Here is a 10,882-nt window from a genome sequence, read left to right as displayed (position 1 = left end):
CGAATAAGTCCTAAAAAATCATTCCATGCTAAACTGCGACTGGAGAGAATTTGTTTCTAAGAGCCTTTGGTCATTGATTGCGTAAAAAGCCAAAGGCTTGCAAAAACATGAAAATGACGTTTTGGTCGCACTCAAATCTGTAGAATTCTTCAGATCCGAAAAAGAATTTGGCAATGGCATCGCTCGTCGAAAACGAGGTTGTCTTCCAACATCCGGGTGTCCAGGAATATTGACGCCATCTTAAATCGACTGATGAAAAAGATGAGTTGACCTTCGGTATGTCAACGTATTTGACCATGTATTCCTGAAAAGAAAATCAACCTATTGAATAGGTTTGTTGGTATTCATGCGAATCTAGATCAAATTACCGCACTTTGGTAATGTTTATCACCCAACCTCCCACTGCGCCCAGTCGGCTCTTGGCGTAACATTCAATAAACCTGGTTTTGTATTTTAAGTTGGATAGAAGGGATATCATAATCGACGTTATGATGATTATGCATAGAGATTGTCAAGGTCTAAAATAACTGATTATTCCGTTACAACTTCATTCGGTTCCAAGACAGAAATGCCTAAAACCTCAACACATTTCCGCTACATTTGCAAAGGAAACCAGGAGTACTCGAATCAGACTTAATTCGGAATGGCCTCTCGGCTCAGAACAGCTCCCCGCTGCTCTGTGCGAGCGTACCCAACAATTTAACAGATTTTTCGTCGATCCAAGTACGAAGATTATTGCTGGTAACTCACTAATAAATGATTTGTATAAGCCCTTCAAGCCAGTTTAGAAGTTTAAGGAATTGAAACCGTGGTTAACTGGATATTCCAAGGTCCCCCTACTGAGTCTAAGGGTTGCCGCGTGCAAGGGGTTTAGAGGGCCAAAATCGCATTTTGACGTGATGGAATTAATTTGCATATTTAGAAGCAAAACCAGGCGGTGGGGTAAAGGGACTAAAATCTACCCATAGCCATTCGGAAGTAACCATTAAAGCATACGTTTGTTTGATTCGAGTTAAAGGAGGATAAGTGATCTGAACTTTTTATCAAAGATACGGAACAATGGTTTGAATTATAATTTAGAGCTAAGGAATAGCGGTACAACACTGGATACTCGGGACAGAACATTCGTTGTAAAAATCAACGGATCTACAGGACCATCGTCTTCTTCAAATCAGGGTTGTGTTAATTGTCGTGGTTGGTTGCGAAAGTTAGAATTGCAAAAAAAGTTTCAAGTGTTGACATCGCAGCTAACCAAATATAACATTGTCTGCGTGTTAATTGGCGTTTTTAAATCGAGAAGATTAATCTGTCGTACATGAGCATTATCTTTGGTCTTTTAATTGACCGATCCTGGATATTCATGACTATTACTGACTAGAGAGGACTGAGGAAACCATGACTGCATGTTAGGTTACATTTAGCATTTTCATCATCATTTTTCATCCCAATGCTGTGATACAATGCACCTAAAGTTGTATATAAGTGTTTTCAACATTGGAGCATTCTGATAGTTCTGTTAGGCCGACACAGAATAGGACAGATAGCTTAATGAGGTAACGACAGCAACAACAATTTGGGATAAGACACAGCTGTTTCGGCGCGTTTTATTTGGCGGGAAGCGAGGCATCTGGGATGTCCATAAACTGCTTAAAGGAGGAGAAGAGGGAAACTTGTCTATCTTTTTAAAAACTTAAAACTTGCTAAATCTGGTCAGGATCGATTTAGGTAGGCCCCGGTCCATCCACTTCTTATACTTGATTCATTCATTTGAGGAACTTACTGAGATAAAAAAGGCTTAGCTAGGCTTAGCGAAGGACGCTTTTTCATGTACATGTATGTTGTCGGCAGCAAATGACCAAAACTGATTCAAAAGACACCAGAACCGTAAAAGAAATAAACTGTTTCTGAAATTAATATTGGCAGATTATTCCTGAACTCAAGTCAACAACGAGGAAAAGTTATCATAAAACTACACCACGGGTTTATTCCAGGAGGCATTACAAATTATATCAGATCTAAAACATTGACAATTGACTCTCATTATCCTGGCAGACATGGCTGGAGTTTCATGTGCCTCGCAGCTCAAATGTGAGCCAACAGACGCCAGCGTCCACGAGGAGCATATCGATGTCTGCTCCACGCAAGATGATGAGCTGTCGTCTGAAGACGAAAGAGATGTAAAGGTTTCAGGTAGGTAATTGGTTATCTTTATCAATTTTTATTTTTCTATTTTTAAAGATATTTAGTATCTTTATCATTCATATACACATAAAGTTCGTGAGAGATTTCCGGAAGTATTACCGTGTTAGAAATGAACCATTACAAGGCGTTTTGATATTTGGGATGACCTCTGGTATACTTGGTTCAGTGTCTTGTTTGTTTCATTTTGAATTATCATTTTATCATCAAAATATTGGTATCTTAATTGTATATCATTTTTATTACGCTTAACACCCTCTAGGTAATTACAATGTAGGTGTGTTGACGATTGCACCACCAGTTCCATATTACTGACTAGCACAGTTTACTATAGCCAATGATCTTAATCTGAAGCCTTCCAATCACCTATAGCGTTCATATAAACCCTATTCCTTTCTCACTTGACACAAAGGGGTATATATGCGCATAGCATCTCGTAAGAAACTCCAATGAGCATCTATTAACAAACACAATACGCACTTAATTTCGCAGTATCAAGGCTGTATTTACCAAAACTGCCATGGATTGGGGGAAGGGGCAGGATACCATTTTTCGTCGACGAACTCCCCCCTCGCAAAATACGACCCAACGAATAAATAATAGTTTTCATCATCATCATCATCATCATCATCATCATCATCATGTCCCGCAGCTGTTAGGCCATTGGGGCGACGCTGCATGCATGACTACTTGGCACCATAGGGATCGGTCCTCTGCAAGGCGGATCAGGTCCTCTGTTCTACGTCCTGTTCAATCTTTTATGTCATCCATCCAGATCCTCTTTGGGCGCCCTCGCTTTCGCCTTCCCTCAACTGTGCCCTGCAAGATCGTATTTGCCAGGGTTCCCTTGGCTCTGGTCACATGGCCAAACCATCTCAGTTTCCTCTTCTTGGCAACTGTCAACAGGCTGTCGTGACGTCCAATGTGCTGGGTGACCAGCCCTCTGACCTGGATGTTGGTGGTGTGTGACGTGTAGTTGATGTTTAGAAGAATATTTTTTTCATAGATCGAAGTTCAGAAGAATGGCATTTACTCAGATATTAGTTAATCATCATCATGTACTTTCAGACCACGGAGAAAACGGCAATACCTCTGACAGCGAACATAGCCATTCCGGCCGATTTGACGACCACAACTTCAGCTTTTCCTCGAAGAAGCAGAGACGAAACAGGACGACTTTCTCAGCTGAACAGTTAAGAGAGCTGGAGAATGTGTTCCAGCACACGCATTACCCAGACTGTACACTCAGGGAGCAACTAGCTGAGAAAGTGGACCTAACAGAAGCACGAGTGCAGGTAAGTTAGACATGATTACCAATCGCTGTCCGACTCCGAGAACGAGAGGTGGTTCCCTTTTGGGGTTTTGCGTCGTCAACTGCGCTGGATCAGTCCACCAGCGGCTGGTCTCTGCTCGATAGCGCTCATCTCTTCTCATCCTAAATTCAGAACCTATCAGGGGCGTAGCTAGCGTTTTGGTCTTGGTGGGGCGAGAGGCTCTCTGGGGGTCAAAATGACACTTTTTGAATTTTTTCGGCCGATATCATGGTAAAAAAACGTCGGTTTTTTGGTGACTTATATGCGCCCTGCCCCCCTTCCCACGCTAGTAACGCCCATGATTTCCTAATTAACCCCCCCCCCCCGAATCTTTAAGAGCTCTGCGCAGCGCTAATGGCGAGTGATGTACTTTTTATGGCAAAAGCATTCTTTTTTTAACCTGTTGTGCATACATGTGTACATCAACTCCACTGGGGCTATAGTAACGTTTCTAACTGGTCGACCTGAACATTCGAGCGACTATTTTTTCATGATATGACTGATCATACTGGTACAAATAAATAAAGAAAATATTAAGTATAAACCAGTTGTGAGGGAACACAGAGTTTCATGGATTTTCGATTGGGTCAAACCTTCGTGCTTTTGTTACAAAAACACTCGTCCGCCAAGGCCGCCTAATCCACATCATGAGATTAATAAACCAATGCTTATTCACTTTAATGAGTAGCTTTGTCATGCGCAGGTAATTTAACAGTAATCCCGCATTTAATTGGACGCATCCCGCAGCGAATTGATTGTCACCCGTATATAATAATCCTGTGGGCCAGTTGCCCAGGAATAACTTGCCAAATTCAGTTAGAAACGATTATTTGCCCGTACTAATAAGTACAATTATCTTTTTTTTGTACTCGAATAAGCTGTAAATGAAACCAGTCAACTTTCAAAAATCAAATTCAATCACTAAAGGTGAATATCCTCTTACTTGGACAGAAATACTGGGGGTCGAGATAATGAGACTAAAATCATGAATATCTTGACGCAAATCTAGTTTAGCCCTCGTGTTCGTAACAATATAGCTTCTTAAAGTGCTGTAAGTAATGCCAAGTTGCATACCCCACCCAGCAGGTGTCCTACCACGAAAACCTCAAAGTCCAGATATTTTTAAAATAGGCTCATGATTAGTCCTGTTTGCCAAATTAACTGACTTATATTTCCACCACCGACCGAGATAAACTTCATATTTCGTTGCGAATTACAAAATCATATAAATTTAATAAGTGATATTGGAAATACATGGAAATCAAATATTTGGCAAGCTTAATATTGTTTCTACGTTAACTAGCAACATCATATAACAAGTCAATGATGAAGTCATAGTTTCAAGGGTGGGGGGGGGGGGCTTGTGATCAGGACATTTATTCTGAGAGAGAGTTCTCAAAATTCTCACTGTCTCTTAGATATAGGGCTTTCAGCCTTTGAAAATAGAAGGTTTTTGAGCGTTTGGTTTTTCGGCTGACAAAAATGATGTTTAGAAATACATGTATAAGATTTTGAGCTTTTGAAAATGTGCAACGCATAGAGGTTTTTTAGCGAAGTTGAGATCATGAAAACCCTCTAACTGTTTATTTCACTAAAAGATCTCTCAGGGGTGCATATTTGGGTAACCCAAAAAATCTTTACCGATTGAAGGGATTTTAAAAGCTTTAAAACTATTAGTTCTATGAGGTCACCCCGTAGTTGTGGTTTTTTAAGAAATTAAAAAACCTATGAGGGCTTTTCATTTCAATGAAAAAGTTGTACGAGATGTATTTGTATAGGTAAAAAAAATTCAAAAGCTAAAAGTGATGAATGCAATAATAATAGCGCAAGTCATATTAAAACAGAAGTCGTTGCCATCTATTAAAAAGCCACAGGATCCCACACAATAATGCATACATCAAGGACGTGAATATTCGTTCCGCCTCATCCAGATCCCTATTTTTGATCAGCCCGATCAGGAACAATATTATTTTGAATTGAATGGGAAAGTTAACAACTGTAAACACGTTTGAACAGTTTAGAATAACGTTTTAAAGGATTTCAATGGTCTGCGATTAGAGATTAGGGCCTCAGATGGGATGCCTCGAAAAGGGTACTGGATAATCCTTTTCGATAATCGGATTGATTTGATTTTGCCAAACTGGGGATTGCAGGAAGGTGCGGTCTTGGCGCATGCGTAGATACACTGTCTTTAAATGACATTTTATTATGATGGTCGATGGCCGATTCCTTGCTGGTGTTGTAAATAATCTTATATTATGGCTTGGCTTCTCAGTGCATATTGAGTCCAACATGGCTTAGGTGGGCTCGCACAGGTATGACAGGGTTTTTTTTTATCGGCCAGTGAATTTGAAGGCCAAGGCCAGCATCAAGTGAAAACAAATTGTAGTACACTCTTAGAATTAAAACCTTGAATGTGGTTTTTCGGTCAAAATAATCTAAAAAATGTTGTGGAGTTTTCATTTTGTCGACAAGAAAAACCTCCACGGGGTACATAGTTGCGGTGGCCGAAAATCTTTAAAGGGTTTTCAAAACCTCACAAACCTTTCTCTAAAGATGGCGAGAGGCCCCGGGTTCAATCCTTGGCATTTCCAAAGTTTCCTTTTATCCGTTTCACAGAAGATAACGATTATTGCCCATAAATAATCTCAACCTTGAGCTAAAACTTGGGCTGTATAGACCCATGTAACAATATTTTTCTCAAAAACCATTTGGGGTTTTGCATTTTACCAAAACAAATCTTCTACGGGATGCATTATAGTGTTGGCCGAAAAACCTTGAAAGATTATTCAGAAGTTAAAAAACCACCTTTATATCTAAAAGTGTGTTCCTTAATCAAACGAACGAATGTTTGAAACTGCTGCTAAGTACTTTTGAGTCACATCATTCATCAAGGACGGGACCACCCCATTCCACCCAATAATAATAATTCTCTCAATCAAATTCAATGGAACTGTGGTTGGAGCAAGTCTTTGACAGTCGCAATATAGTCGCTGGCACCTCGTTTTCAAAAACATCGTTTTGAATCAAACATGAATGGATCTCCGTCTCTTACCCCGGCCTAAACGATCTATAAAACCCTGCTTCCTGGAGATTAGGGTTATGACAAAGGATTTGGGTGATTTTGATTTGTCCGAAGAAAGGGTTGTCACACATGGTACTGTTAGTTCCCCACCCTCTAACTCTTGCTTTTAAAGATGGCCATCCAATGCCCATTCTCTCCAATTATAAATTTCACCACTTGCGGTTTTTAAGTCGGATGTCAAGTCGTCAGCAAGTCTGAGACGTCTGAAGTGCAACGACTTGTCAACGAAATCAGCATTTCGTGGGCTTCGCGCAAAATCCTGGTATTCAGAAACAGGAATACAGGATGGGATGTCCAAATCCCCCGAGTGAAGAAGTATTGTGCCTTTTAAGATGATTTTGGTAATGGGGGTATATTTTCATGAGTCAGTCCCAAAGATGGGGGTTACAAAAAATGAAAAGGCATACACAAAGGAGTAAATATATGAGGTCGTTTGAATACTGAGGTAGGGATGTACCATTACAAAACTGGTTGCACTCTTAGAAATAACGGTTTTTGAGCTCCTGACAAACCACTAATGGTTTTTTGGCCAACACAAATATGCACCCCGTCGAGGTTTTTTGTAAAACGAAAAAAACAAGAGATTTTAAAAAAACCTATGGGTTTTTCACTTCGCTGAAATACCTCAGTCTACGGTCTGCATATTGGTTTTGGCCGAAAAACTTATTAAAAGTTTTTCAAAAGTTGAAAAACCTTTAGTATGTCTATCAAAAGTGTGTGGGGCTGCTATTAACCTTGGGTTTGTCTATTGCTGGAAAACATGGCATTTCCATTAGCAATAGAGTTTTGAAATGTTTTTCTCAAATAAAACGAGATCAAGGGTATGAAATCCGAGATACCACATATTATCTTATTTTGCCCTTCAAGAATCACATGGTCATCTTGAAACTCGAGATCAAATTTTTCATGATGACCCGACTCACACATTTTAGTGGTATCTATCAAAACTTATTGGTATCCAGAGAAGTTTCATCCTTTTAACATTTATAAGTTAGGATAACAATATTTTCTCACGATTCAAACATATTGACATAGGCGCGTTGGCCTTACACGACGTATTTTCGTTCAGGAACGCGTCCGAACATAAATGTTATTACAGACTCAAGAACATGTAATACAATTAAATCCAATTGTTGTCTTAATCTAAAGACATTTTGGTAAACAAGCCCTAATGCTTCCTTTCTAATGTCATTAAAACTACTACACTAAAACCGCTTTAGAAACGCTAAACAATTCTCTTTAGTCCGTTTAGGTTTAGAGCAAAAAGTAATAGTTTTATGATATAATCGGTAATTTTAATGACCGAACTAAATCGATTTTAAAGCGAAATGCTAATTTTAGGGAAGGTGCTGTTAACCCATTCTCTCCGACTCTCAGACTGAGTGTGGATATCCGTGAAATGCTTTTGGAGTCCAGTCTAAATTCGAAATCATAACTACACACCCTCCATCTCCACACAAATCTCACTGCCCTGGATATCACGTATCATTAAGGAGCAGTTGTTTTAACTTGGGTATATTTAGTAAACACCATGGTTTATACAATCTTTCAATTTTTATGATAGATTATAAGGACTAACAGCACGTGACTTGACAGGCTGGCAATTCAGGATACTATCAGTAGTATCAGTGCGGATATATGATAGACTAAAATTTGTCTCAATTTCTGGGAAATGAACAAAATAATTTGGAAAAAAATGAATTACCAAGTTTGTTTTCAAAATTGACATTAATTTAAAATGTTCAGGTCGTAGGCCGTGAATAGGGCATCAGAGTTATCATCATGCCAAGCTTCTTGATGTTACATTTACATATTTTTGTTTCTTCCGAAAGTGTACGTAAAGGAAAGCAATTTGTTTTTGTTAACGACTGGCCCTAATTGTGCAATGAATTACATCTCGGAGTCCACAAAAAGTAAAAAAGTCAAGAAAAAAGTAACTGAAAAATTCACTTCAATATAGCAAGCAATTTCAGAAATGTCTCCTCAAGCCCTCAAGATGTGAAAACGGCAGACATATTTTTGATAAACTATAAGGTAAAGGGAGAGCATTTCCAAAATTCAAAGTTGTTAATTATGGTAGACCACTATAAATAAGTTATAACAAGGCATAATGAGATCAGAAAAAAATGACCACATTCGTATTAGTCAATTATTCATCCTAATTTGATCGATTGATAGCATTGCATATTCTGTTGTTTAACTACACGGCGTTTGTTTTTTTCGAGGTGAAACTTTTAACTTCTAACTTGCCCTTTTGTTGCAAGCTTACTTGGACCATAACCCCTTAACGCTCACCATGCAGACTATGTCCATATTAGTTCAATAAACATGGACACGACATTACTTCATCAGTTAGCATTATAATTGCATCAATGAGCTTCCCGAGAAGATTTATGAGTGATTTTTTTCTCAATATTAGACTTATGTTAAGTTCATTAACTGGTTTGATGTGCCTAATATGCCCTATTGTGCGTCCTATTTAAAATTTATGGGAAACATATTTAGAACCAAAACCCAGGGTCATGTGCCAATATCTGGTGAGATATCCCCGGTAGGTTCAAAATATTAAAGTTCCTTTGGCTAACTTGGAAGGTAACTGGGTCCTTTTGACACATACTGAAGAAGACAACGTATTGGTTACATCACGGTTTCCGGGAATTCGTGATTGGTCTCTCTACCCATTCATCCTCATACTGTGCGATGCATTATCTCCACGCAATATAGGCCTAATGTACCGTGTGATATGTCTTGTCTGCATCTCAGAGAAAAAAACAAGGAAGTGTATTTCTTATTGGAATTGAGTTATAGGGACACTTTACGTATGGCTAGAGAGACCCCCGAACAATCACAGAACACTGTGGTTACATGCAAAATCGTGTATAACGAAATGAAAATGAAAAAAAAGACGTTCACAGACAAAATGAAAAACTCCAGGCGTCCCTACCACCATTGACCACGTCAAGGATACCTGGGTTTCGCGCTTTTGTCACCGCCGTGGCAAAACTACACTTGGCACCAGCTGGTGCGCTGTTGACGTCTTTGATGATACGACTTCGCTGTGGAGTAATTTGAATTACCAAATACTCGCTGAAGATGAGTTTTGCCGCGGTTGCAACTAGAATCCTCAATCGTACTCCAATGTCCATCGATTCACTATGAAACTACTACTTTCAGATCGTATAACGAACTTAATTTAAACACTTTAGGTTTGGTTCCAAAACCGAAGAGCAAAATGGCGGAAGCAGGAGAAGTCGATGGCGAGAATGATGGAGCTCTGGCGGCAGCGAATGGAACAATTCCCAGTCTATTCACCTCCACTGAGCATGCTCAACCTCCAGCTTCCGTTTCCAAGGCCGATGTTTCCATGGCTTCCACGCTATCCACTTCCGGTGCCATCACTTCCTGGTGTGTACCCACCACCTATGAATCCGTCCGTTGCTATGGCTGCTGCTGCTAGTGAGTGTGACAAATGCGCTTAGTTTTTTTCATGATTTTGTACAGGGCAATACGGATGCATAGCCCTTTATATTTGTAATGTCCTAAGGAGGCAGAATTACTGAACGCAGCACAGCCAACAGCGGGTTTTGACTGAATTTATTAGGTTGTGTTGTTTATGTGTTGCAGCTTGTAAACCAGAGAGGGCCAGTAAGACGCAGATCATTGTTCAGATTCCGGCTTAAAGGTCAACGGTTCTAACAATATTCGTATTATGAAGTCTGTTAAGAGAGACTTGGCGGCATGCCGTCACCGGCTACACATCCCTCGCCGATCAACACACAGGATTTCTTAATTATCACCCTGACCTTAGATTAAGTCTCTTTCATATTTTCCAGGTCGTCCAATTGTGTCCGTCCCCAAAGTTAAACTGGACCCTTCGCCTGCTCGAGACTATGAGGAGAAGTACGCTTGTGGTCAAATACCTATCCCATCATCATCTGCGCGGTCGTCACCGGAAGTACTCAAGCCATCTACCCTGAGTTAGGAATTCGTACGACTCTGTTGTATTTATTTTCGTGCATTTAATTTCTGAGAAATTCTTCTCCCGATTTACCCCTGATGGGTCAAATAGAAATCACAGACATTATTCGACAGATATAATTTGTCGTTCATACCCCTGACTCGCATTTGCAACGCAGCGTGAGCATAAACTGATACAATTCAAGTGGCATTGCAGCATTCGCAACGCAGCGTGAGCATAAACCGATACAATTAAAGTGGCGTTGCAGCATTCGCAACGCAGCGTGAGCATAAACTGATACAATTCAAGTGGCATTGCAGCATTCGC

General features: G+C 39.9%; 1 protein-coding gene across 1 annotated transcript; it reads left to right on the top strand.

Moving 5' to 3' along the window:
- Positions 1-2,054: 2,054 nt before the first annotated feature.
- LOC135496544 (retinal homeobox protein Rx1-like) lies at positions 2,055-10,579 on the top strand. The gene is made up of 6 exons (XM_064785905.1): positions 2,055-2,190; positions 2,975-3,160; positions 3,268-3,494; positions 9,804-10,053; positions 10,222-10,242; positions 10,431-10,579. Exons 1-6 carry the CDS (start codon positions 2,055-2,057, stop codon positions 10,577-10,579), a joined length of 969 nt encoding a protein of 322 aa, XP_064641975.1.
- Positions 10,580-10,882: the final 303 nt, after the last annotated feature.

The sequence above is a fragment of the Lineus longissimus genome, chromosome 12 (genome assembly GCF_910592395.1).
Source record: "Lineus longissimus chromosome 12, tnLinLong1.2, whole genome shotgun sequence".
NCBI lineage: Eukaryota > Metazoa > Nemertea > Pilidiophora > Heteronemertea > Lineidae > Lineus > Lineus longissimus.
The sequence above is the reverse complement of the archived record's forward strand: the minus strand, read 5'-3'. Positions and strand labels throughout refer to the sequence as shown.

Bases quoted from the DNA above. Each gene is read 5' to 3' on its own strand.
- LOC135496544 (XM_064785905.1), top strand. From the start codon at position 2,055: ATGGCTGGAGTTTCATGTGCCTCGCAGCTCAAATGTGAGCCAACAGAC. The intron at 3,161-3,267 runs GTGTGTGACGTG...ATGTACTTTCAG, and splicing joins CTCTGACCTGGATGTTGGTG to ACCACGGAGAAAACGGCAAT. The intron at 10,243-10,430 runs GTAAGACGCAGA...CATATTTTCCAG, and splicing joins TTGTAAACCAGAGAGGGCCA to GTCGTCCAATTGTGTCCGTC.